Raw genomic sequence first — 27,831 nt, 5'->3', positions numbered from 1 at the left:
GTGTTTCATACAGAAATAAGTACGTTATAAACAGGAAGAAGCGTGTTTCAAACAGGAAGAAACGTGTTACAAACAGGAAGAAGACTTCTAATTACCTTTGAGAGGTGCTGAAACCAAGATCATCTCTGTGACCTCAGGGGGCGTCACTCCCATGGTGTTTTTCGTCCCCAGGCCTCGCCATGAGAAACGAGTCCTACCCAGAATGCCGAGCTCAGGAGTTGTTTGACGACTTTGTGTCAGCATCTACCTGCAGGGCAGCGCTACACACCTTCTGCCAGATGTGTCAACATCTTCAACTGGATAGCAGCAAAGCCGAGCGGCCGCTCTACCGCACGCTCAAACAACGCCTGAGCTATTGGAAGGCCAACGCTCTTTGGGCCAAATTGGACCGTAGAGCTTCTCAGGAAGAGTACCTGCGAAACCAAGCCTGCCGCAACGCCACGGTACTGTCAACAAACATTGGCCGCAGTTACTAAGCAGCCTGAGCAAAACTTATGACAAGATAGTAGAGGTGTAACAGTTCATATAGTTAGTAATAGTGTATTTATATGTATGTGTATCCATTTTGTACTGCTTATCCCTTTCGGGGTCGCGGGGGGTGCTGGAGCCTATCCCAGCTGCATTTGGGCGGAAGGCGGTGTACACCCTGGACAAATGTGTGTGTGTATGTATATATATATATACGGTATATATATATATATATATATATATATATATACGGTATATATATATATATATATATTTTATTTTATTTTTTTTAATTTAAAGTTAAAGTACCAATGATTGTCACACACACACTAGGTGTGGTGAAAGAGGTGAGGGGAGCAGTGGGCAGCAGCGGTGCCACGCCCGGGAATAATTTTTGGTGATTTAACCCCCAATTCCAACCCTTGATGCTGAGTGCCAAGCAGGGAGGTAATGGGTCCCATTTTTATAGTCTTTGGTATGACTCGGCCGGGGTTTGAACTCACAACCTACCGATCTCAGGGCGGCCACTGAGTAGGTAAATGGTATATATACTCATATTTTACTATATACATATATTTATTTATACATTCATATGGTTGTATTTTGTGTGTATTCATATGTTTATATATATGTATATGGTTATATTTATATGTATTCAAATGTTTATATTTAATGTATTTGTTTATCTTTACTCATATGCTTATATATTTTATATTCATATAGTTATTTTATATACATTCATTAATTTACATATTAATATGGTTATTTATTTATACTCATATGGGTATGGGTATTTGTATTTATATCCATATGGTTATATTTCAATATGTATTATGTGTATAGTTGTATATATGCAAAGCTTATATAAGTATATGTTTTAATGTTGATATTTAAACATATTCATCTGTTTGTATATATTTATGTGGTTATATATATATATATATATATATATATATATATATATATATATATATATATATTAATATGTTAATATTTACATGGTTATATTTAAATATTATTATTATAAAGCCACATCAAAATATTTGTCTTATTTCACTGTTTAATATTTGACGTCCCAAAGAAGAAGCTGACTAATTGTTCGTATGGATCATGGTCATGTGATCACTGTGGTCTCCTCTGATTGGTCAGTGTGTAGTCATCGGGGCGGGGCCGTGCGGCTTGCGTACGGCGGTGGAGTTGAGCTTCATGGGCGCTCGCGTGGTTGTGCTGGAGAAGCGGGACTCCTTCTCCAGGAACAACGTGCTTCACCTCTGGCCCTTCACCATCCACGACCTTCGTGGCCTCGGTGCCAAAAAGTTCTATGGAAAGTTCTGCGCCGGCTCCATTGACCATATCAGTGAGTGCGTTACTCGTCACCTTTGTTGCGTTTGCACATCTGAGTGGGCGGAGTTAAGTTTGGCGTCCCCAGGTATACGCCAACTGCAGCTGGTTCTGCTGAAAGTGGCGCTGTTGCTGGGGGTGGAAATTCATGTCAACGTGGAGTTCAAACGCGTGGTGGAACCGCCGGACCAACAACATAGTGAGTCTGTTTACCTTTCTACCCGTCTTCCTGTCTCCATGTTGACATGTCTTTCTCTGCAGAGGTGGGCTGGACCATGGAGGCGTGGCCAAAGCGTCATCCTGTCAATCAGCTGCAGTTCCACGTCATCATCGGAGCAGACGGTCGTCGTAACACCCTCCCAGGTTTGTTAGTGATGATGTCATTCATTCTGACGGGACTCCGGGTGACTCCGGGTCTCCCTGCAGGTTTTCGCCGTAAAGAATTCCGCGGGAAACTCGCCATCGCCATCACGGCCAACTTTAAAAACCGGAACAGCCGTGCTGAAGCCAAAGTTGAGGAGATCAGCGGCGTGGCGTCCATCTTTAACCAGAGGTTCTTCCAGGACCTGCGACAGGAAACGGGTAAGAACTTTGGCCCGTGCGCCAAGCAAACCTGTTCCCACCTGCGCACGTTTCAGGCATCGACCTGGAGAACATCGTGTACTACAAAGACGACACGCACTACTTCGTGATGACGGCTAAGAAACACAGCCTACTCGGTAAACGAGTCATTTTACAGGTAAATGCTTCTTACGAGACCTTTCCATTCCTAACAAGCAACTCTAATCTAATCTGATCTAATCTAATGTAATCTAATCTAATCTAATTTAATCAATACATCATTGGGCAAGATGGCAGCTAAAGTTAGACAGATGTTAACTTTTAGCTTAATGGTCATTGTGGGGGGGCGTGGCCTGCGGACCTGCAGCGAAGCGGGGTGTGCCAGGACGGGCTTCGATATCAGCGACAGGTGCGTAGATGACACAACTGTGAGTGTTTGTCTGATCACCTGTCGCTCTGTTGAAGGCAGCAGTCGGGAAGGAGAAGTAAAAAGGGTTGTTGATGGTGGTTGATGGTGGAACACGAGTCAGAGCGAGAGTGAGAGCAGAGAAACCATTCGTGTGCTCACATTGCACTTTTATTGAAAAATAAAACAGTGTTGTCAACCTGAAAGAGCCTGGCATGTCGGTAATTGGTGGTCCGAAGAACCCGGAGGCGCAAGACCTCCACCGTCATCTTTGTGGTGACACCACGCTAACAGACTTGGTGTCTCCCCTACAGGACGAAAGTGTTATCACAGCTGCTAACTAGGGGTGGACGGATGGATCCAAAGATCTAAAATCAAATAGTGTAGATACAATACTTCCAGTTGTCATGTGCACAATTAAATAAAATCGTTTTTTAGGCTGGATCTAAACTTTGCTAACTTTGCCAACGTCACATTTTCTGGAAGACTATTCCAGATTGTAGGAGCATAAAACTGAAACCATGTATGGTCCGGACTCTGGGCACCAACAGGAGACCACTCCCTGAGAGGTTCTCAGAGCTGAAGATTGTTCATATGGTTCTAATATGTCAGACAAAAAAATGTGTTCACAAGCAGAGCTGATTTAAAGTCTATTACCTGAGCAACAGGAAGCCATTGCAGAGACCTAAGCACTGGACTAATATGGACGTATTTCCTGGTTCTAATCAGGACTCGAGCAGCAGCATTCTGGATGTTCTACTGCTTTACAGCTGGTTTAGTTAGAAGGCAGTTACAGTAGTCTAACCTGCTGGTGACAAAGGCATGGATTAGTCTTTCCAAGGCTGATTTCGACATTAGTCCTCTGGTTTTGGCCATGTTTTCGGGTGTTAAAAAGCTGTTATTGAATGAATGTGTTAAAGTTCAAGTCTGGGTCTTTTATTACCCCCTGATTTCTAACTTGATTACTTGATTTAAGGTTTCAAGGTGACTAATAAATAGATTATCTTTGCTTCTGTGGGGGGCTTCACGGTGGCAGAGGGGTTAGTGCATCTGCCTCACAATACGAAGGTCCTGAGTAGTCTTGGGTTCAATCCCGGGCTCGGGATCTTTCTGTGTGGAGTTTGCATGTCCTCCCCGTGACTGCGTGGGTTCCCTCTGGGTACTCCGGCTTCCTCCCACTTCCAAAGAGGAAGGGGATAAGTTGATTGGCAACACTAAATTGGCCCTAGTGTGTGGATGTGAGTGTGAATGTTGTCTGTCCATCTGTGTTGGCCCTGCGATGAGGTGGCGACTTGTCCAGGGTGTACCCCGCCTTCCGCCCGATTGTAGCTGAGATAGGCTCCAGCGCCCCCCGCGACCCCAAAGGGAATAAGCGGTTGAAAATGGATGGATGGATGGATGCTTCTGTGGGCTAAGGACAATGATCTCAGTTTAGGTGAAGAAAATGGTTTTGTTTTCACACACTGATCTGTTCTATGCAGCAACAAAGTGAATCAACGGTTTTATTTGCCGTCACTGACACGTAGATCTGAGTGTGAGCTGCATAGCTGTGGTAGGACACGTTGAAGCTGCGTATTAGCTGGACGACTGGCAGCATGTTCAAGTTGAACCACAGAGATCCCAGAATCGTGCCCTGAGGAACCTCAATGTGTTAAATCCAGTGTAATTTAGCATCGAGCTAGCACATTTTGAAAAAATGCAGCCTTACTGGACTTTTTGCTGTATAAGCAGTGTTAGCAAAGAAAATTGTAAAATTACCTAAATGCAGTCTGAGACTTCAACCGTACATGACGTCAGGTGCAACAAAGATATTTTATGTAAATCGATATCCGGTAGTACAGACTGACTTCGGTCTGTGCCTACTGTATACAAGTTCTGGATTTCAATCAATCATCAATCAATGTTTATTTATATAGCCCTAAATCACAAGTGTCTCAAAGGGCTGCACAAGCCACAACGACATCCTCGGTACAGAGCCCACATAAGGGCAAGGAAAAACTCACCTCAGTGGGACGTCGATGTGAATGACTATGAGACACCTTGGAGAGGATCGCATATGTGGGTAACACCCCCCCCCCCCCCCCCCCCCCCCCCTCTAGGGGAGACCGAATGCAATGGATGTCGAGTGGGTCTGACATAATATTGTGAGAGTACAGTCTATAGTGGATCCAACATAATAGTAAGAGTCCAGTCCATAGTGGGGTCAGCAGGAAACCATCCCGAGCGGAGACGGGTCAGCAGCGCAGAGATGTTCCCAACCGATACACAGACGAGCGGTCCACCCCGGGTCCCGACTCTGGACAGCCAGCACTTCATCCATGGCCACCGGACCTGTGTCTCCCCTTCCACAAAGGATAGGGGGAGCAGAGGAGAAAGGAAAAGAAACGGCAGATCAACTGGTCGAAAAAGGGGGTCTATTTAAAGGCTAGAGTATACAAATGAGTTTTAAGATGGGACTTAAATGCTTCTACTGAGGTAGCATCTCAGTAGAAGTAGATTTGGTACCCATTCCTCACAAACACCCTTTCTATGAATGTTTGGTCTTCCAGGACTTTGCGGATACGGAGCAGCTTCTGTCCCGGGCCAACGTGGACCAGAATGCGTTGCAAGCCTTTGCCCGCACAGCCGCCAACTTCTCCACCAATCATCAACTCCCATCTTTGGACTTCGCCATTAACCACTACGGACAGCCGGACGTGGCCATGTTCGACTTCACCTCCATGTACGCGGCAGAGAACGCCGCCATGGTCTGGTGTCGCCATGGCCACCAGCTGCTGGTTACGCTGGTAGGAGACAGCTTGCTGGAGGTGAGACAAGTTCAAGATTAAGTGGCGTCCACCGTTATGAGACGGGTGTCTGTCTCTAAGCAGCCCTTCTGGCCAATGGGAACGGGCGTGGCTCGTGGCTTCCTGGCCGCCCTTGATGCGTCTTGGATGATCCGGCGATGGTGTCGGGGGGATTCTCCTCTGGACGTGCTGGCCGAGAGGTGACCTGTCTGTCTGACTTCCTGTCTTGTCTTGTCCGTCTGACCAGCCGTATGTCTGCGTCCAGAGAGAGCGTGTATCGTTTGTTGGCTCAGACCACACCAGAGAACATGCAGAAGAACTTTTCTTCGTACTCTTTGGACCCGTCCAGCCGATACGTCAACGTGTGTCTGAGCGTCACGCCGACTCAGGTACGCGTTTTTAAATGAAACACCCGTGTAGAATGAATCATGTTTCATGGTTCCTGGACAGGTGAGACACTTGGTTGACACAGGAGAGGAGGCGGGGCAAAACACAGAATTTGATGACATCGTCGGCGTATCGCCATGGAGACAAGGTGAGATGACCCGTCTTGACGTCTCCGTTTGACAAGTTAGAAATAGATTGCTTGTGTCTGCTCAATCAGAGTCCTTGTCCGAGTCCAAGCAGCTGCTGGCGTGGTGTCGGGAGCAGACGCGAGGTTACCCTGGCGTTGCCGTGAGCGACCTGACCACATCATGGAAGAGCGGCATGGCTCTGTGTGCACTGGTTCACCGCTACAGACCAGACCTCATGTAAAAACACCTTCTGTTTGTTCTTCACGAATGGAAACCCAAATAACAATTTTGTGTTTATCGGCAGAGACTTTGGCGCCCTCAACCCCACGGCGAAGGAAGAAAACATTCGCTTGGCCTTTGATGTGTGCGAGCGAGAGTTTGGAATTTCCCCCCTAATGACGGTGGAGGAAATGTGCTCTGAAGGAGAACCGGACTCTCTGTCCATGGTCATGTACCTCAGCCAGTTCTACCAGAAGCTGCCAGATGCCCCGAACTCTTTGGGTGTGGAAAAACCTCCGCCCACTTCTTGGCCCCTTGTGTTCAGGGTCACTAAAGGTCCTTGTTGTTCTGTGTTGCATTCAGGGTCTCAGAGTTCAGAGGTCAGAGCTGCTGTGGTCACTCCCACCGCCATCCTCTGCAGACGATCAAAGGTAGCTTCGGACTGTTCCATGTACATCAGCAGTGTGAAACTCATTTTAGCTCAGGGGCCGCATGGAGGGAAATCTATTCCCCCAACGGGTCAAATCATGGCATAATAACTTAAATATACTGTACAACTTCAGATTGTTTTCTTTGTTTTACGTCGGCCCAAAATAGAAAAAGCACATTCTGAAAATGTATGTATCACAAATACTCCTCTTGACAAAACACTTCAAAAATGGTGCAGTTTTTAAAAAAAACATGCAGAACACAATGAATTTAGACTTAATATCAGTGTATCTGCAAAGCAATTAAACTTTAAGTCGCAGCCCATTTAGGATTGAACAAAAAACTAAATAAAGTATGAATAAAACTAGGGATGTCCGATAATGGCTTTTTGCCGATATCCGATATTCCGATATTGTCCAACTCTTAATTACCGATACCGATATCAACCGATACCGATACATACAATCGTGGAATTAACACATTATTATCCCTAATTTGAACAACCAGGTATGGTGAAGATAAAGTCCTTTTTTTAAAAATTAATAAAATAAAATAAGATAAATAAATTAAAAACATTTTCTTGAATAAAAAAGAAAGTAAAACAATATAAAAACAGTTACATAGAAACAAGTAATTAATGAAAATGAGTAAAATTAACTGTTAAAGGTTAGTACTATTAGTGGACCAGCAGCACGCACAATCATGTGTGCTTACGGACTGTATCCCTTGCAGACTGTATTGATATATATTGATATATAATGTAGGAACCAGAATATTAATAACAGAAAGAAACAACCCTTTTGTGTGAATGAGTGTAAATGGGGGAGGGAGATTTTTTGGCTTGGTGTACTAATTGTAAGTGAATCTTGTGTTTTTTATGTTGACTTAATAAAAAATAAAAAATTAAAAAAACGATACCGATAATAAAAAAAAAACGATACCGATAATTTCCGATATTACATTTTAAAGCATTTATCGGCCGATAAAATCGTCAGGCCGATGTTATCGGACATCTCTAAATAAAACGCTTCTATGTATCACCTACCTCATTTGTCATTTCCATTGTTCACTTTCTTTAAATTTGCACAGAAGACAATCATTTTCACAGAACTATATCAATGTGCAGTGTAGGGTTGTACGGTATACTGGTATTAGTATCGCAACGCGATACTAATTTATCATATTCGGTACTATACCGCCTCTAAAAAGTACCGGTCCCCCACAATCCCGGCCCCCCGTCGTCGTCACGTCGTGTCATTGTTGGTTTTACGAGCAGAGGATCATGTTCAGTAGCGCGCACACAGACAGACAAACAGACACAGGGTGTAGACAGAAAAAGGAGAACGGACGCATTTTGGCTTAAAAACTAAAGATAAAGGTGAAGTTATAACACTGAAACGCCCTCAGGAAGAAGTGTTTTAAGACATGGCTAGCTAGCTAGCGGCTTAGGTCCAGCCGCAGTCGACAGTGTTTTAGCTACTTCTAAATCATTAATCCTCGCCTCCATGGCGACAAATAAAGTAAGTTTCTTACAAGTATCATTATCACTGGAGGACGAGAAATAGCTAAACATGCTTCACTACACACCGTAACTCACCGGTGCCAAAATGTAAACAAACGCCATTGATGGATCTACACCTAACATCCACTGTAATGATACCAAGTACAGGAGCGTATCTAGTCGATACTACCATGATTACATCGATATTTTTTATCCATCCATTTTCTACCGCTTATTCCCTTCGGGGTAGTGGGGGGCGCTGGAGCCTATCTCAGTTACAATCGGGCGGAAGGCGGGGTACACCCTGGACAAGTCGCCACCTCCTCGCAGGGCCAACACAGATAGATAGACAACATTCACACTCACATTCACACACTAGGGCCAATTTAGTGTATTTTTTAGCATCACAAAATCTTTTTTCGTTCTTAAAAATTGTATATTATATTTATAAACTCAGGAAATATGTCCCTGGACACATGAGGACTTTGAATATGACCAATGTATGATCCTGTAACGACTTGGTATCGGATTGATACCTAAATTTTGTTGTATCATCCAAAACTAATGTAAAGCATCCAAACAACAGAAGAATAAGTGATTATTACATTTGAACAGAAGTGTAGACAGAGCATGTTAAAAGAGAAAGTAAGCAGATATTAACAGTTAATGAACAAGTAGATTAATCATTCATTTTCTACCGGTAGTCCTTCATAATTTTGCCAAAATAATAGAATGGAAAATAACACAATATGTTACTGCATATGTCAGAAGACTAATTAGGAGTCTTTGTTTGTTTACTTACTACTAAAAGACAAGTTGTCTTGTATGTTCACTATTTTATTTAAGGACAAATTTGCAATAAGAAACATATGTTTAATGTATCGTAAGATTTTTTTGATAAAATAAAGCTAATAATAAAATGAAGCCAATAATGCAATTTTGGTATCGGGACAACACTAGTGCAGTGAAACCTTTTAAGTGGGATTACCTATTGTTTATTTTACTCCTCTGTTTGTTTTACGTTGGGGAGGAATCGCTGCCCCACTTTACAATGTATCTCTTGCTTGGTATACTTGCTCGCCCAGGTATAAACTATTTGCTTGCCTAACAGAATTGCTATTGCGACATCCAGTGGACACATTTAGAACAGCGGTTTCTCTCATTTAAAAATGCAGCTCAATTGTACACTTAGCAGACTCATCTCGCAGGCTGGGTTAAACCTGTTTGCCGGCCTGATCCTTTCTTCTTTTCTTTTCAGTCATGTGATATCGCTGAGAAGTGCCTGGTCGGCAGCTCCCGAGTGCGTCTGATGGCCGACCTGCTGCAGGCCAAGCTGGACCAGAACCATAAGCAGAACCAGGACAGTCCGTCTGAGGTCGCGCTGGTCAGTCTCTGATGATGTCACACTTGTCTGATGACATCACTCAGGTCTGACGTGTGCATGTAACAACCAGCAGGGGGAGACCGCAAGTGATCTCTCGTCCCCCAAGGAGGCTTCGGATGTTCTGGTCCATCCATCGTCATGGATACCGGTAAACACTTGCTAGTGACACAAACAATTTCTTATGACTCATCATCTCCTTTGTCAGTCTTTGGCCGTTCAATCAAGCTAGCAAGCAAAAATGAAGTGTTTGTGCGTGCTAAACTCTGAAATGTAAAATGTAAAAACTGGATGTATTTTGATTAGTGGTGTTGCCATACAACTTTTTCACTTCCGATACAATACTGATATTGATCCAATACCATATCAGCGGGTATTCATATATTATTTTCTTATTTTGTAGCTTGGAATCTTTTAAAAGGCTTGATCAAGTAAAATTATTTAAGCAGAGAACAATGGTAGGTATGAAAAACATTCATTTATTTGTTATAAACCATCTGAAATGGACTTATGCTGTCTTTAAATTGAAAAGTTGTGTTTTTTTTGCGACACCTGGTGGCCACAGAAATTAATTACGTTAATCTCATGGCGCAGTAAATTGAACTATGCTGACACATTTGTTACTGGATACTTTAAAAATACTCAAATTATATACAACAGCTACTTATAACTAATCCTACAACTATAATTATTTGATACTTGTTTATATTGACAAATGTGTTTCACTACAATATAGGGCTTGAAAGTGTTGGGATGAAATGCAATTCATCCATCGTTACATTGGGTTGCATGCAATACTCCATCCTAAAGTTCTGTTTTTTTTCTTGAATAAGTTCCAAATAAGTCGCGAAAATGTGGCATCAATAACTGCTATGTCATGATTGCTTCAAGAAAAAAAAAGATTTGGTCAGATTTGTCTTATTTCCAGCGTAGAAACAAACTCAAGAACGTCGGGTTAGTGAGCTAATAAAGAGACAATGAATGTAAAGAGACGATGAATAGCCTGGATAGCAGTCGTGAGACTATCAAACATTACTTTTAACGCCATCACCTGGTACATGTTGATGTATTCTCTGCATTTTCACACTGGTAAGTTTGAATCAAAGCCTCTTTTATTCCGTTGCACATGTAATGAACAGCGTACAGTATTTGGGAAAAAAAACAATACATCTATTCATAGATCAGTAACTGAAAATACTTTAAATATTTCCCACATTAATGCACAGTGTATTTCAGACTTGAAATATATTTAGTAGGGATGTCCGATAATGGCTTTTTGCCGATATCCAATATTCCAATATTGTCCAACTCTTAATTACCGATACCGATATCAACCGATACCGATATATACAGTCGTGGAATTAACACATTATTATGCCTATTTTGGACAACCAGGTATGGTAAAGATAAGGTCCTTTAAAAAAAAAAAAGTATACAATAAAATAAGATAAATAAATTCAAAACATTTTATATATATTGATATATAATATAGGAACCAAAATATTAATAACAGAAAGAAACAACCCTTTTGTGTGAATGAGGGAGGTTTTTTGGGTTTGTGTACTAATTGTAAGTGTATCTTGTGTTTTTTATGTTGATTTAATAAAAACTTTAAAAAAAATTAAAATTAAAACAAACGATACCGATAATAAAAAAAACGATACCGATAATTTCCGATATTACATTTTAAAGCATTTATCGGCCGATAATATAGGCAGGCCGATATTATCGGACATCTCAAAATAAAACGCTTCTATGTATCACCTACCTCATTTGTCATTTCCATTTCCATTGTTCACTTTCTTTAAATTTGCACAGAAGTAGTATTTAGTAGGGATGTCCGATAATTGTTTTTTGCCGATATCCAATATTCCGATATTGTCCAACTCTTAATTACCAATACGATATCAACCGATACCGATATACACAGTCGTGGAATTAACACATTATTATGCCTAATTTGGACAACCAGGTATGGTGAAGATAAGGTCCTTTTAAAAAATAATTATACAATAAAATAAGATAAATAAATTCAAAACATTTTATATAAACATTTTCTTGAATAAAAAAGAAAGTAAAACAATATAAAAACAGTTACATAGAAACTAGTAATTAATGAAAATGAGTAAAATGAAGTGTTAAAGGTTAGTACTATTAGTGGACCAGCAGCACGCACAATCATGTGTGCTTACGGACTGTATCCCTTGCAGACTGTATTGATATATATTGATATATAATGTAGGAACCAGAATATTAATAACAGAAAGAAACAACCCTTTTGTGTGAATGAGTGTGAATGGGGGAGGGAGGTTTTTTGGGTTGGTGTACTAATTGTAAGTGTATCTTGTGTTTTTTATATTGATTTAATAAAAAAAACAAAAAAAAACGATACCGATAATTTCCGATATTACATTTTTAAGCATTTATCGGACATCGCTAATATTTAGTTTTAAATAAATTTGTCCATGAGACACCACACAGTGACAAGTCCTGTTGACTTACCCCTGAAACTTTCTGATGTAAAATTCCGAGGTCTTGCACACACCCAAAGTTGGTTTGTCTTTGCTGACTTTGCATTCCGAAATGTTTGGCCTGTATAAAAATGGACTCCATTGACGACCGATACACAGGACACGTTGGGCAGCTTGCTCAAATGTCATGTATTGGACATGCTCATATGGAACGATTTCACCAATTTTACTTATTTTTAAGGTGGCGAGCCTTTGGAACAGGGTTCAGTTTGTTTTTTGTACGATCCATTTTAATCTAGTTTATTGCTCTCTCCCACAATTTATTTGTTTATTTATTAGTTTAATTGAGTACAGCCATGTAAACAAAAACTGTCCATCAACAATGGCTACCCAGCCCCCACGATGCATTGCAAAATCACGTGCCCTATTGATCAAATAGGGATCTTATTACGTACAGTATGCCTGCCCTAGCTTCTGTGGTGTTGTGTACTTAGCTGTTGAACATGTAGCCTACTATCACCCTAAAGCAGGGGTGTCAAACATACGGCCCGCGGGCCGAATCAGGCCCGCAAACAGGTTTTATCCGGCCCGCGGGATGAGTTTGCAAAGTATAAAAATTAGCAGAAATTTTTGAATGAAAGAAACTGCTGTTCTAAATGTGTCCACTAGATGTCGCAATAGCAATTCTTTATATCTTTGTAGATTAGGCTACATATGTAAAAAAAAAAAAATAAACCAGTGCACCAGTCGAGGAAAATGAGCAAACTACATAAATAGTATCCTGTAATTTGATTTTGATTGAGAAGACTATGTCTCCCGGCTGGCCTGGGAACAGCTCGGGATCCCCCGGGAGGAGCTGGACAAAGTGGCTGGGGGAGAGGGAAGTCTGGGCTTCTCTGCTTAGGCTGCTGCCCCCGCGACCCGACCTCGGATAAGCGGAAGAAAATGGATGGATGGATGGATTATTTTTTTTTACCTTGATAGAATGAAAGTTAACACCAATAAGTTGACTGATGAACATGATCACATAATTTATTCAGAAAGTATAAATAACAACAAATAAAGATAGAATACTATTAACCGCAACATGTAAGTGTAAAATCTGCCTGTTCGATTTTTAAACAAAGAAAACAATCTGAAGTTGTCTTCATTTTGAAGTTATTGTGCCGTGATTTTACCAGTCCCACTTGGGAGTAGATTTTTCTCAATGTGCCCCCGATTTGACAGCCCTGCCCTAAAGTGTAACATCCATAACTGTTTGTGAACAGCATGTTTTATACATTTTTACATTTGAAATTGTTTTGGTGTCAGAACAAACGGACGCAGCAGCAGCAGCAGTTAAGTTTTCGCTTCAAACAGAAACTCAACTCTCAGCTTGTCACGGACCACAAAGAACAGGTAGACCACGTGTCGCTAAGGACCCCTGTCACCATGGTCTGTTAACAAAATATGTGTGTGTGTCTGCAGGGGTCGTGTCCCAGCGACGTGTGTTTCTTCTGTCGGCAGAAAGTTTACGTGATGGAGCGTCTGAGCGCCGAAGGTGTTTTCTTCCATAGAAGTTGTTTTGTGTGCCACTCGTGTGACGGCACGCTGAGACTTGCCGCCTACCGTTACCACGCCCCCAGCGGTGAGATTGCCACGCCCATACTTGCCAACCCTCCTGAATTTTCCGGGAGACTCCCGAAATGTATCCCCTCTCTCGAAAACCTCCCGGGACTAATATTCTCCCGAAAATCTCCCGATTTTCAGCCGGAGTTGGAGGCCACGCCCCCTCCAGCTCCATGCGGACCCTTTCATGACAGGAGGACAACAGGATGACAAGAACTAAATCATCCAGACTAGAGATACATTGTATTATTATGTTTATCTTACCTAAAAATACATATATTTATTAATAAAAAAAATAAAAATAAAAAAATTAATTTTTACTATATTTTGCTAAAAACATCAAAATTAATTGTATTTTTATTTGTATTTTTTCAGACTCCTTATTACATCCAGCCATAGAATTATACATTAAAATAAACATATTTGAAATAATTGATTTTAAATTATCATAATAATTCATTTAAAATGACCATATTTAATTATTAAAATAATTGCTTGTTTATCAACAACTTTAGCATTTTATTCATTACATTTTGAAGCTCTCAGAAGCCAAGTTATGTTATATTCCTTAATATTTATTTATGCAAGTTTGAAGTATCAATTATCTAAACACAGTTTTGTTTGCATATTTTCAGGATGTATATATATATATATATATATATATATATATATATATATATATATATATATATATTCAATAACATGGCAAATTCTTGCATCCAGCACACCTTACAATAGTGGTAATAAAAGATGCAACCTATGCTTGAAAGAGAAACTGTTTATTATTTACCGTCCAGACCTGTCATCCCTCAACAAGCGCAGCGAAATTGTAACAGCATGCCGCCATAGACGGAAACACCTCCTAGGTAACACATGAGCCAATCACCACGCCCCTAGGCCAGCCTGTACCCACCCACTCTGTGCCCTATATAAACCATGGTATGCGAATGCTCCCATTAAAATCTCCTGACGATTGAGGGTACCCCCCCTCATGAAACAGGCCTGTAGAGATGAAATAGTCTTGTGATTTTTTCCCACACATACATATATATATATATATATATATATATATATATGAAATACTTGACTTGGTGAATTTTAGCTGTCAATATACTCCTCCCCTCTTAACCACGCCCCGCCCCACCCCTGACCACACCCCCGCCCTCCACCTCCCGAAATCGGAGGTCTCAAGGTTGGCAAGTATGGCCACGCCTCCAGGAAGTCTGTGTTTGAAAGCTTCGGCGACCATTGAATGACGAGTACAACGTGTGGTCACATGACCTACTTGATCCCTGACGTCTTCTTTTCTTCAGGGAAGTTTTTCTGCCCGCAGCACTGCGATCCCTCGACTCCTACCAGCCCGTCTGCGGTGAAGAAGCCAAGGACGTCATTTGACAGAGCGTCGTGCCCGCGGACATCTTGTGTGAGCAGCTGTGTTGTTTTTTTTCTTGAAACATCTGCATTTATTGCCGTGCTGGTTGTCATGGCAACGGTAGTCATATTTGCCAACCTTGAGACCTCCGATTTCGGGGGGGGGGGGGGGGGGGGGGGCGTGGTTGGGGGCGTGGTTAAGAGGGGAGGAGTATATTTACAGCTAGAATTCACCAAGTCAAGTATTTCATATATATATATATATATATATAAGAAATACTTGACTTTCAGTGAATTCTAGCTATATATATATATATATATATATATATATATATATATATATATATATATATATAAATAAATAAATAAGAGAAATACTTGAATTTTAGTGTTCATTTATTTAAACATATACACACACATAACACTCATCTACTCATTGTTGAGTTAAGGGTTGAATTGTCCATCCTTGTTCTATTCTCTGTCACTACTTTTCTAACCATGCTGAACACCCTCTCTGATGATGCATTCTGCTTCGTCTCCTTGTTGTGTGCGCAGTTGTGCACTGCACTCTCTAAAAGCCCTAGATGTTAATGTCACATATGCATGTACAGTAGATGGCAGTATTGTCCTGTTTAAGGGTGTCACAACATTGCTGTTTACGGCAGACGAACTGCTTTACGGTAGACGAAAACGTGACTGCTGTTGTTGTGTGTTGTTGCCGCGCTGGGAGGACATTAAAGAAACTGCCTAACTATAAACCCACATAAGAAACTAAGAACTCGCCCTCGATAATTCTACAGTTATAACGTGATTGGGCAGGTACGCTGTTTATATTGTGGGAAAGCGGACGTGAAAACAGGCTGTCGACACGTCACTCAGGTCCGCCTGAATTTCGGGAGATTTTCGGGAGAAAATTTGTCCCGGGAGGTTTTCGGGAGAAGAGCTGAATTTCGGGAGTCTCCCGGAAAATCCGGGAGGGTTGGCAAGTATGACGGTAGTAGCATCCTACACAACACTGATGATGATGATGATGATGATGTTGTCTCCACAGACGTCGCTGCTCTCCTCCGCAGACTCCCACATCTCCATGGCGACAGAGTGCCGACGCTCGTCAGGTGAGTCATACGTGTTTGCACAGTGTACAAACTGTGTGTGTGTGTGTGTGTGTGTGTGTGTGTGTTCTGGCAATGCTTACTTAATGGGGACATCGCTCTGTTTACACAGTCACCCTTAGGGGACCTCTGACGATATGGGAACAAAAAAACAGGTCCCCGAAAGGGAAACCTCTAATATTGGTAAAAGAGAAACATTTGTTATCCTGGCATTAATAGTACTGTGATTCTGTATGGTATCCATCCTTATTTAAAACTAGTATATTTTTCCAAAAACAAATTCTGGTTTAGTGTTCCTTAGGATGACATTTTCATACAGCATGATTATAAAAGTGGGGGAGGAGTGGATCGTGAGATCGACAGGCGGATCGGTGCGGCGTCTTCAGTAATGCGGACGCTGTATCGATCCGTTGTGGTGAAGAAGGAGCTGAGCCGGAAGGCAAAGCTCTCGATTTACCGGTCGATCTACGTTCCCATCCTCACCTATGGTCATGAGCTTTGGGTCATGACCGAAAGGACAAGATCACGGGTACAAGCGGCCGAAATGAGTTTCCTCCGCCGAGTGGCGGGGCTCTCCCTTAGAGATAGGGTGAGAAGCTCTGTCATTCGGGGGGGGGCTCAAAGTAAAGCCGCTGCTCCTCCACATCGAGAGGAGCCAGATGAGGTGGTTCGGGCATCTGGTCAGGATGCCACCCGAACGCCTCCCTAGGAAGGTGTTTCGGGCACGTCCGACCGGTAGGAGGCCACGGGGAAGACCCAGGACACGCTGGGAAGACTATGTCTCCCGGCTGGCCTGGGAACGCCTCGGGATCCCCCGGGAGGAGCTGGACGAAGTGGCTGGGGAGAGGGAAGTCTGGGCTTCCCTGCTTAAGCTGCTGCCCCCACGACCCGACCTCGGATAAGCGGAAGAAGATGGATGGATGGATGGATGATTATAAAACATTATTACCCTAAAGTATGATTCACATTCAGAATTTTCCATCCTTCTATATATGGTAGTTGGAGTTGCAGACAACTTCATTACTGCTAAATAGCAGTTTTCAGTAATGTCACAGAAGATGCAGGATTTGCTTTAACATTTAAGTGGTGAAACTTCCTATAAGAGGACAGCTGTAGTGCTGTATTCTGAGGATCATGTCATATTTCACTTGAACTTTTTTTTTTTTTTTTAAATGGTCCTCAGTACAAATTTGTGTGAATTATGCAAAATTATTTAAATTTGATCCCCATGAACCATATTAACTCTTTTTCCCCAGGGTCCCCAGTAAGAATGATCAGCACATTACTTCACCAATCCAGAGATTTAAAGACGTGTATGAGCTAACTGGGCAGTGGCCATTTTACCTCATTTTTTTTATGCCTCCACAACCTGTAGAAAGGGTGGTCCCCACAAGTGATGATCAAAAACTTGGTCCCCATTCCAAATGATAACATGTGTGTGTGTGTTTACAGTTTTTTCAGTGATGTCAGTGACGCCAGAGAGAATTGAAGTAGAAAACGATCAGGCGGAGCTCGCTGCTGAGATCTCTGAGGAGACGTTGGCGTGCTTCAACTTGGGTGCACTTGAAGACGTGCAGACAAGCAGGTAACATCTCACCTTTGACTTTTGATGCAAACCTTCTCTCCTTTGTCAGAAACTGACACAATTATTTCACTTTCTACATCATTTTATACATCATCTGGAATATAATTCCACCTCGTGACACTTTTTCCGCTGGACTTTTTAACGCACCGTTTGTGTTCAGGTGTGAATGGGGGGTCGAGGCGCCGACCCGTGGCGCTCGTCATCCTTTAACCTCACAGACGTCCAAACCGGCGTGGAGGGATGAGCTTCAGAAAAACTTTCAGCTGATAGGCTGCGAGGTGGAGGAGGAGGAAGAGGACGACGATGAAGATGAGGAGGAGGAGGAGGAGGAGGACGATGAAGACGATGACGAAGACAACACAGGCTGTGAGGAAGTTGTGAATGAAGATGATGATGGCCATATGGGTTAGTGTACATTTACATCCTTCTATGTCACTTCCTGTGTTGTCGGTAGTGAGAGAGGGGGGAAAGTTTTACATGAACACATGAACATATTTGACATTCATTCAATAACATAATTCCCATGACTATAATTGACATACATTCCTTAACATCAATCAATCAATCAAATATTACTTATACGATGTATATTTATAAACATTGTATTTAATAAATTCTGTTCTTGAATACATGATCAGAATTAACATTAATACATAAATATACTGTAATTATCCATCCATCCATCTTCTTCCGCTTATCCGAGGTCGGGTCGCGGGGGCAGCAGCCTAAGCAGGGAAGCCCAGACTTCCCTCTCCCCAGCCACTTCGTCCAGCTCTTCTCGGGGGATCCCGAGGCGTTCCCAGGCCAGCCGGGAGACATAGTAGAGATGCGCGGATAGGCAATTATTTCATCCGCAACCGCATCACAAAAGTCGTCAACCATCCGCATTCACCCGAACCAACATTTTATCAAAACCACACCCGCCCATTGTTATATATCTAATATAGACGATGCAAGCATATTAGTGAGGCTATAAAGCTTTTGCCTGTTAAAGAAAGGAGACTGATCCAATGCAGCAGAGACTGCGTGCCACGCATTAATATATCTTGGCCACGCATTAGTGGCTAAGTGATATTATTATATATTATTTATCATTATTATAATATTATTGTCATTTCCATTAAGAAAGTGTTGACTATTATTGCCAATGCCCTCAGATCAGGAGTGCGTTCCTCACACTTTGTGTGCGCAGTTCCAGCAAGCAGAACGAGGCTTTTAAGAAGTTAAAACAATGTTTTAGAAAGACTAGGCCTATATTTTCATTAGGTAAAAAAAATGTTCTGAATTTATTTCAATGAATATTAACTTGTTAACGTTATAATGCTCAAATAGGGACGAGGGCGGGGTGCACAGTGAAACAGTGAACAATTTTGCGACAAAGATGAACCTTTATTGATTGATCTGCAGCCATGACAAAATATCAGACAATCTCCATTGTCAACGACAGGCAGGAAAATAAAGATAAACACATAGCCTATGTTGTAGGCATAGGCATAGGCTCATACGTTTTTAAGTTGAAATAAATAAATAAATAAAAAATGTGCCTCATAAGCCTTAGGCTGTCAATCACGCGCACAAACTTAAATTATACAATAACATATGTATGTCATCTCTATTTAAACAAAAATAAATTAAATAAATAATAATAATAAATTACCTGCAACTTATTGGCCAAGGCAAATAGCTGAAGGGGGGAAATCAAACCCATCAGACTGCACTTTATCATCAAACTTGAATTATAATGAAAATAGACGGTCGCGACAAACAAAGCAGGCTAATATCCTTACATTGTCGCCAATCTTGAAAGCGAGGCCAAATAATTAACACATAGTAGTATATCTCGAATAGAAAAAAACCACAATAAACAACGCAATTGCCTTAATTCCTTTGCATTGTAGTGCGCCCAAACAACACGTAACCATCAAAATTATTTAGCTGACCGAACTCAATATAGGTTAGACATGGGCTTATTTGGTATAGCCTATAGGTAACGTAGACTAATTCGTTTAACATATCCAACCGTATGTCTACTTACTTTTTTTTTTGTTAGCACTATGCAGGAATAAAATGGCATCTACAGTGCCAGGATTCATGCGAGAGCGCCTGGCCTCTAAAATGCGCCCTGCTGCGCTGAAGGAGCGCTCACTTGCGCTCACTTGCGCCACTTGTTGCTGGAACGCGGTGCCTGATTAATAATTGACTGTTTCAAAGAGTGCTGCTCGTTTTTCGTATGTGGGTAACAACATTTAACTATATATATATATATTTCCGAATTGGTTCAACCGCCAACCGCCTGCATCTATTTAAAATCTATTTTTACCCGCCTGACCCGCGGTTTATCCGCGGAATAAGCGGTTGTGTCCGCAAATCGTGCATCTCTAATAGTCTTCCCAACGTGTCCTGGGTCTTCCCTGTGGCCTCCTACCGGTCGGACGTGCCCTAAACACCTCACTCGGGAGGCGTTCGGGTGGTGTAATTAACATAATTACACCACCCGGGTGGTTTAATTAACATAAACATCCATCCATCCATTTTCTACCGCTTATTCCCTTCAGGGTCGTGGGGGGCGCTGGAGCCTATCTCAGCTACAATCGGGCGGAAGGCGGGGTACACCCTGGACAAGTCGCCACCTCATCGCAGGGCCAACACAGATAGACAGACAACATTCACACTCACATTCACACACTAGGGCCAATTTAGTGTTGCCATAAACAAAATAAGCCAAATTGATACAAGCACATGGACATTATTGACATGAACATAATTGACATGAATGTCATTTACATGAACACATTAACATAATTGAGATGAATAGATGAACATAATTGAGATGAAAACATGAACAACCCTGACACGAATACATTAACAGAATTGACATGAATACATGAAAATAAAACTGATACAAACACATGAACAATATTGACATGAATGCATGAATAAAATTGACATGAATACAGGAACATAATTGACATGAACACAATTAATATAAACACATGACCATTATTGACATGAACATAATTGACATGACCACATTAACAGAATTGACATGAATACATGAACATAATTGACATGAATACATGAATATAATTGACATGAATACATGGACATCATTGACATGAACACAATTAATATAAACACATGACCATTACTGACATGAATATAATTGACATGACCACATTAACGGAATTGACATGAATACATGAACATAATTGAGATGAAAACATGAACAAAACTGACACGAATACATGAACAGAATTGACATGAATACATGAACATCATTGATACAAACACATTTACAATATTGACATGAATACATGAATGTATTTGACATGAATACATGAACATCATTGACATGAACAAAGTTAATATTAACACATGGCCATTATTGACATGAACATGATTGACATTAATACATGAACATAATTGATGCAAACACATGAACAATATTGACATGAATACATGAATATAATTGACATGAATACATGAACATCATTGACATGAACAAAATTAATATTAACACATGGGCATTATTGACATGAACATGATTGACATTAATACATGAACATAATTGATACAAACACATGAACAATATTGACATGAATGCATGAACATAATTGACATGAACAAAAGTAATATAAACACATGGCCATTATTGACATGAATACATGAACATAATTGACATGAGCAAATCAATCAACAATGTTTGCTCTGTCCTTTCCTTTCTTATGCCCTTGCTCCCTCTCCCCTCAGCAGACACAAGTGATGTCACTTCCTCCGACGCCTTCTCTCTACCTGAGACTTCCTCCACTGCCTCCTTCATCACCAAGCTTGACTCCGCCTCCTCCACCTGTTCACCCAGCTCTTGTAAGAAAGAAGCCCCGCCCATTGAGGTTGTCCATTTAGTGTGTCCTCCCCAGAGATCTTTTGATGACATCAATCTGTCACTGAAGAAGCTCCGCCTTCTGCAAGACAAATGTGCAGTGGAGATAGAGTGGGCGGAGCCAGAAGAGACAGGAAGCAGCCAACAAACGCACAACCGACGTCATCGCTATCTCAAAGGTCTCCGCGAGGCTCCGCCTCCTTCTGCTTGGCGGAAAGGAGGAGGAGGTGGAGCCAGGGCGCTGTGGAATGCAGTGTTTGCCAGAAAGAGAAACAAGCGGAATGAGGGCGGAGCCTCACTGCCAGCTGCAAACGAGCTGAAGAAAGATGAAGGTAAGTGGTCGTCGAGATGATGATGTCACTGCTAAGATGTCTTCATTCCAGTTCAAGCGCTTCTATTGTCACAGCTTTGACAGAAGCTCTCACTTTGATGGACGAATGTGACCTTGACTCATCCACTATTCAACACAGATTCTCACTTGGGCCCAGAAACAACGTAAGAGTCAGAACCAACATGTTTTTATCAAATAAACAATGCAAGATCATTCAAAAATAATGTAAAATTGATAATATAGGTTGATTGGCAACACTAAATTGTCCCTAGTGTGTGAATGTGAGTGTGAATGTTGTCTGTCTATCTGTGTTGGCCCTGCGATGAGGTAGCGACTTGTCCAGGGTGTACCCCGCCTTCCGCCCGATTGTAGCTGAGATAGGCTCCAGATCCCCGCGACCCAGAAGGGAATAAGCGGTGGAAAATGGATGATGGATGGATGATAATATCAAATAACTAATACTTTAAGATAACAAAATAATATCAAATAACCAATGTTGGATCATTTAAAATTAATCTTGATAATTGAATAATAATGCCAGTAATATAATTAAATAAATAATATAAATGTAATATAATGTAAGAAATAATGTAAAATAAATATTAAATATTATTAAAACATTGTAAGATAATATAAAAATAAATAATGAATACGACAATGAAATAAACAATGAAAATTGTGTAAAATAGCCAATGTATGGTAGCAAAATAATGTAAGTTAACCAATGTAAGATAACTTACATTTATTTAATAGATAAATAAATAAATATGAAAGAATATACAATTAATGTAATGTACAATAAATAAATACGTAAAATAACAAATTTAATAAATAAATCATATTAAAGAAAATTTAAAAACATTGTAATTTACAACAAATAATAAATAATTATGTAAAATAACCAGTGTAGGATAATATAAAATAATGTAAAATGACCAGTGTAAGATAATGTAAAATAAGATGTAATAAATATTAAGATAATATATAAAAGTAAGACAGTGTCAAATAAATGATGTAAGATAAATGGAAACTAGAAAGCTTTTTTGGATGTACAAACATTTCATGTTGTGTTCGTAGCTCCATTTGGAGACCATCGACATGACCAGAAACTTGCAACAAATATCAGTGAAAGACCAGCAGACAGCACAGGTATCGTTTGTGTACTTAGGTATCCTTTAGTATCCTTTAGTGTCCTTTGGTGGATGTGTTGTCTGCACTGACTTGGACCTGTTGTTGGTGACTTGACATGAGCCAGGACTGGAAAATGTGTCTTGAATCATACCTGCTTTCGTGTCTTACAGCCTGCATACGTTCCCCACGCGCTGGCTTTCAAACCAGCCATTCCCATTCAGGTACACTCTGAGGAAATGAGAACCATAACCCATTCAGAAGATTTCACATAAAAAAAAAAATCTTTGTTCTCAGTTTGCGCCAGAACGTTGCTCAAAAAATCAAGCTACGCTGCAGGATTCTGATGGACGGTCTTCCTGTGTGACGGAAGTGGTGGGGGTCCTTGTGGACCCGAAGGAACCGTCGAGTTTGAGCGTGACGGAGACCCTGTTCCAGAGGGAACATGAGCGTGAGCATGGACACCCGGGCACCAGAGTCTGCCGTCGGGCTCAAGGGACAACTCGCAGACGAGCAAAGCAGAAGGAATTGAAGAGACTCCACAAAGCGCAGGTGAGTACACCAAAGAGGTTTGAGACTGGGTCCTATGTTTGGTTCTGTGAAGCCTGATCAATAATGTTGTATGTGTCAGCTGATCCAGAGACAGTTGCAGCTGGTTGAGGAGGAGCAGCGATGTCTGGAGGCCAAAGGAGTGACAGTGGAGAGACTTCTGAGAGGAGAAGGTATGAAGAACAGTGCAAGGGGCTCCTCTATGAAACTGTATGCTTCCTTCCCGGAAGTGAAAAACAGTGGTGGTCAACCAAGCCAAGGTGTACTCTCTGAGTACACAGGAGGCCGAGATCTTCCTCCAAAAAGCAGATACAAGCAAAAAAATCTAACTATGCAATGGAATAGATCCCTATACTTTATCAAAAAAGATTTGTTCGGTGATATCAAGGATCTATTCCTTGATATCAGCTTCATGGCTTTGACCCCTGGAGTCAGTTGACTTCAGTAAGAACCTAACCTGTCCCTGCAGGACTCCATGAGAACACGGATCTCATGAAGCGCTGGTTCCACTTGGTCCAGCAGAAGAATGTTCTTGTTCGATACGAATCTGAACTTATGATTTTGTGAGTATGTCACCCTTGACTGCAGATGACTCAAGGTGCTCGTGCATGGCTGACCTTGAACCTTTGCTTCCTTAAGTGCACGAGACCTGCAGCTGGAAGATCAACAGAATCGCCTGCAGCAGGAACTGCGGGACAGGATGGCAGTGGAAGGTAAAACGCCTGATTGGGCTGGAGGGTACGGGGACCAGGAAGGACATCGCTCGGTGTACTTTGTAGTCGGCCTCAGGTTGTCTTGATGTGGGGGGTCAAAGGTTAGAAGAGTTGAGGTACTTCAGTGTTTCTCAGAGTCTTAATCATGCAGTTCGTCCATCCAGGGCTTCTGATAGGTCAAGTCTTTTTAATATGTGATGTCAACGTGTTCACCAGGGTTGGGCGGACTTCTTTGCCCGCCTAAACACTATGTATGTATGTGCAAACCCCAAAACCAGTGAATTTGGCAGGGATTTCACCATCTAAGGCAGTGGTTCTCAAATGGGGGTACGCGTACCCCTGGGGGTACTTGAAGGTATGCCAAGGGGTACGTGAGATTTTTTTTTAAATATTCTAAAAATAGCAACAATTCAAAAATCCTTTATAAATATAAATAAAAACCTATCTTTTTTCCAAATGGTTCAAGAAAGACAACTACAAATGAGCAATATTTTGCACTGTTATACAATTTAATAAATCAGAAACTGATGACATAGTGCTGTATTTTACTTCTTTATCTCTTTTTTTCAACTAAAAATGCTTTGCTCTGATTAGGGGGTACTTAAATTTAAAAAAAAAATCACAGGGGGTACATCACTGAAAAAAGGTTGAGAACCACTGATCTAAGGTCTGTAATATCATCAAAAGATTCAGAGAATCTGGAGAAATTACTGCACGTAAGCGATGATATTACGGACCTTCGATCCCTCATCAAAAATCCCTCATCAGTGTGTAAAGGATATCACCATATGGGCTCAGGAACTCTTCAGAAAACCACTGTCAGTAATTACAGTTGGTCGCTACATCTATAAGTGCAAGTTAAAACTCTACTATGCAAAGCAAAAGCCATTTATCAACAACACCCATGTGGGTGCTTCGGGGGCCCAAACACCCACGGACAATGCCAAGCACCCACGTAGGATTGATGGCAACTTTCAATCTTTAAAATAATTTTTGAAAAATCAATCTTGTTGTACAAACCCCGTTTCCATATGAGTTGGGAAATTGTGTTAGATGTAAATATAAATGGAATACAATGATTTGCAAATCATTTTCAACCCATATTCAGTTGAATATGCTACAAAGACAACATATTTGATGTTCAAACTCATAAACGTTATTTTTTTTTGGCAAATATTAATTAACTTAGAATTTCATGGCTGCAACACGTGCCAAAGTACCGGTAGTTGGGAAAGGGCATGATCATCACTGTGTTACATGGCCTTTCCTTTTAACAACACTCAGTTAATGTTTGGGAACTGAGGAGACACATTTTTGAAGTGGAATTCTTTCCCATTCTTGCTTGATGTACAGCTTAAGTTGTTCAACAGTCCGGGGGTCTCCGTTGTGCTATTTTAGGCTTCATAATGCGCCACACATTTTCAATGGGAGACAGGTCTGGACTACAGGCAGGTCGGTCTAGTACCCGCACTCTTTTACTATGAAGCCACGTTGATGTAACACGTGGCTTGGCATTATCTTGCTGAAATAAGCAGGGGCGTCCATGGTAACGTTGCTTGGATGGCAACATATGTTGCTCCAAAAGCTGTATGTACCTTTCAGCATTAATGGCGCCTTCACAGATGTGTAAGTTACCCATGTCTTGGGCACTAATACACCCCCATACCATCACAGATGCAGGCTTTTCCACTTTGCGCCTGTAACATTCCGGATGGTTATTTTCCTCTTTGGTCCGGAGGACACGACGTCCACAGTTTCCAAAAACAATTTGAAATGTGGACTAGTCAGACCACAGAACACTTTTCCACTTTATATCAGTCCATCTTAGATGAGCTCAGGCCCAGTGAAGCCGACGGCATTTCTGGGTGTTGTTGATAAACGGTTTTCGCCTTGCATAGGAGAGTTTTAACTTGCACTTACAGATGTAGCGACCAACTGTAGTTACTGACAGTGGGTTTCTGAAGTGTTCCTTAGCCCATGTGGTGATATCCTTTACACACTGATGTCGCTTGTTGATGCAGTACAGCCTGAGGGATCAAAGGTCACAGGCTTAGCTACTTACGTGCAGTGATTTCTCCAGATTCTCTGAACCCTTTGATGATATTACGGAGCGTAGATGGTGAAATCCCTAAATTCCTTGCAATAGCTGGTTGACAAAGGTTTTTCTTAAACTGTTCAACAATTTGCTCAGGCATTTGTTGACAAAATGGTGAGCCTCGCCCCATCCTTGTTTGTGAATGACTGAGCATTTCATGGAATCTACTTTTATACCCAATCATAGCACCCACCTGTTCCCAATTTTCCTGTTCACCTGTGGGATGTTCCAAATAAGTGTTTGATGAGCATTCCTCAACTTTATCAGTATTTATTGCCACCTTTCCCAACTTCTTTGTCACATGTTGCTGGCATCAAATTCTAAAGTTAATGATTATTTGCAAAAAAAAAAAAAAAAAAGTTTATCAGTTTGAACATCAAATATGTTGTCTTTGTAGCATATTCAACTGAATATGGGTTGAAAAGGATTTGCAAATCATTGTATTCCGTTTATATTTACATCTAACACAATTTCCCAACTCATATGGAAACGGGGTTTGTACAACAAGATTGATTTTTCAAAAATTATTTTAAAGATTGAAAGTTGCCATCAATCCCACGTGGGTGCTTGGCATTGTCCGTGGGTGTTCGGGCCCCCGAAGCACCCACATGGGTGTTGTTGATAAATGGCTTTTGCTTTGCATAGTAGAGTTTTAACATCTAACACAATTTCCCAACTCATATGGAAACGGGGTTTGTAGTTAATTTTGTGGCGAGTTTGGTCCCTTTTACATAATAATGCCACAAATCATATGGGGTGTTAACGTCGCTGAACGTCTATTTATTTTTTTAATACACACACACACCGAGCACCCACTTATTTTTTTAATACACACACACACCGAGCACCCACTGGCAGAAATGTAGATCGGCGCCTATGATTGATAGTATTCAATATTGTGTCTTTCTATATTAAATTAGTACTTTGTATAACTACATAACACGTTCTAGCACACATAAGTGTCCATGCAGAGCTGGAAGTCTGTGCCCTGAAGAAGGACGCCACCCTCCAGTCAGATCTGGACTTTTGTGTACAGGAGTAAGCAAAAATGTGTTAAAAAAGTACCGTATGTGTCTTTCTTGTGTCAGACCACCTCAAGGAGGAGGCTGAGCTGCTGAAAGAGCGTGAAACCCTGGAGGAGATGTTAGAGGTGGTGGAGCAGAGAAGGGCCCTGGTACCCTTGCTGGAGGAGCAGCGACTGCTGGACCTTCAGGAAGACCAAAACCTGAAGGATGTGATGATTTCCCGGGGAATTGGCCTTGACTGGGCCTGACCTACTTTCCAGAGATTTGTACTGGCATTGTACCTGCAACAGAATCTGTGGACCTCGTCTGAAAAAAAAAAAGACTACCTTATGGAGTTGTTTTTTTAACTCATCTGA

At 41.3% G+C, this 27,831-nt stretch overlaps 1 protein-coding gene across 1 annotated transcript; it reads left to right on the top strand.

Moving 5' to 3' along the window:
- The first annotated feature begins 64 nt into the window (after positions 1 to 64).
- Positions 65 to 27,831, top strand: LOC133606991 (protein-methionine sulfoxide oxidase mical3b-like). The gene is made up of 30 exons (XM_061961494.1): positions 65 to 443; positions 1,618 to 1,825; positions 1,898 to 2,008; positions 2,071 to 2,172; positions 2,236 to 2,391; positions 2,448 to 2,548; positions 5,326 to 5,583; positions 5,647 to 5,762; positions 5,828 to 5,951; positions 6,013 to 6,097; positions 6,167 to 6,314; positions 6,382 to 6,578; positions 6,660 to 6,727; positions 9,485 to 9,610; positions 9,684 to 9,758; positions 13,390 to 13,476; positions 13,546 to 13,705; positions 15,000 to 15,109; positions 16,109 to 16,172; positions 17,622 to 17,754; positions 17,915 to 18,159; positions 21,505 to 21,966; positions 22,041 to 22,129; positions 23,043 to 23,114; positions 23,267 to 23,317; positions 23,391 to 23,645; positions 23,725 to 23,815; positions 24,112 to 24,205; positions 24,282 to 24,355; positions 27,539 to 27,831. The coding sequence occupies exons 1-30, from the start codon at positions 180 to 182 to the stop codon at positions 27,721 to 27,723; spliced, it is 4,311 nt and encodes a 1,436-aa protein (XP_061817478.1). The 5' UTR covers positions 65 to 179; the 3' UTR covers positions 27,724 to 27,831.

The sequence above is a fragment of the Nerophis lumbriciformis genome, linkage group LG05 (assembly GCF_033978685.3).
Source record: "Nerophis lumbriciformis linkage group LG05, RoL_Nlum_v2.1, whole genome shotgun sequence".
Lineage (NCBI taxonomy): Eukaryota > Metazoa > Chordata > Actinopteri > Syngnathiformes > Syngnathidae > Nerophis > Nerophis lumbriciformis.
The sequence above is the reverse complement of the archived record's forward strand: the minus strand, read 5'-3'. Positions and strand labels throughout refer to the sequence as shown.

Coding starts and splice junctions, on each gene's coding strand:
- LOC133606991 (XM_061961494.1), top strand. CDS start 180: ATGAGAAACGAGTCCTACCCAGAATGCCGAGCTCAGGAGTTGTTTGAC. Junction 2,392..2,447: donor GGACCTGCGACAGGAAACGG/GTAAGAACTTTG, acceptor CGCACGTTTCAG/GCATCGACCTGGAGAACATC. Junction 9,759..13,389: donor ATCCATCGTCATGGATACCG/GTAAACACTTGC, acceptor TTTTGGTGTCAG/AACAAACGGACGCAGCAGCA.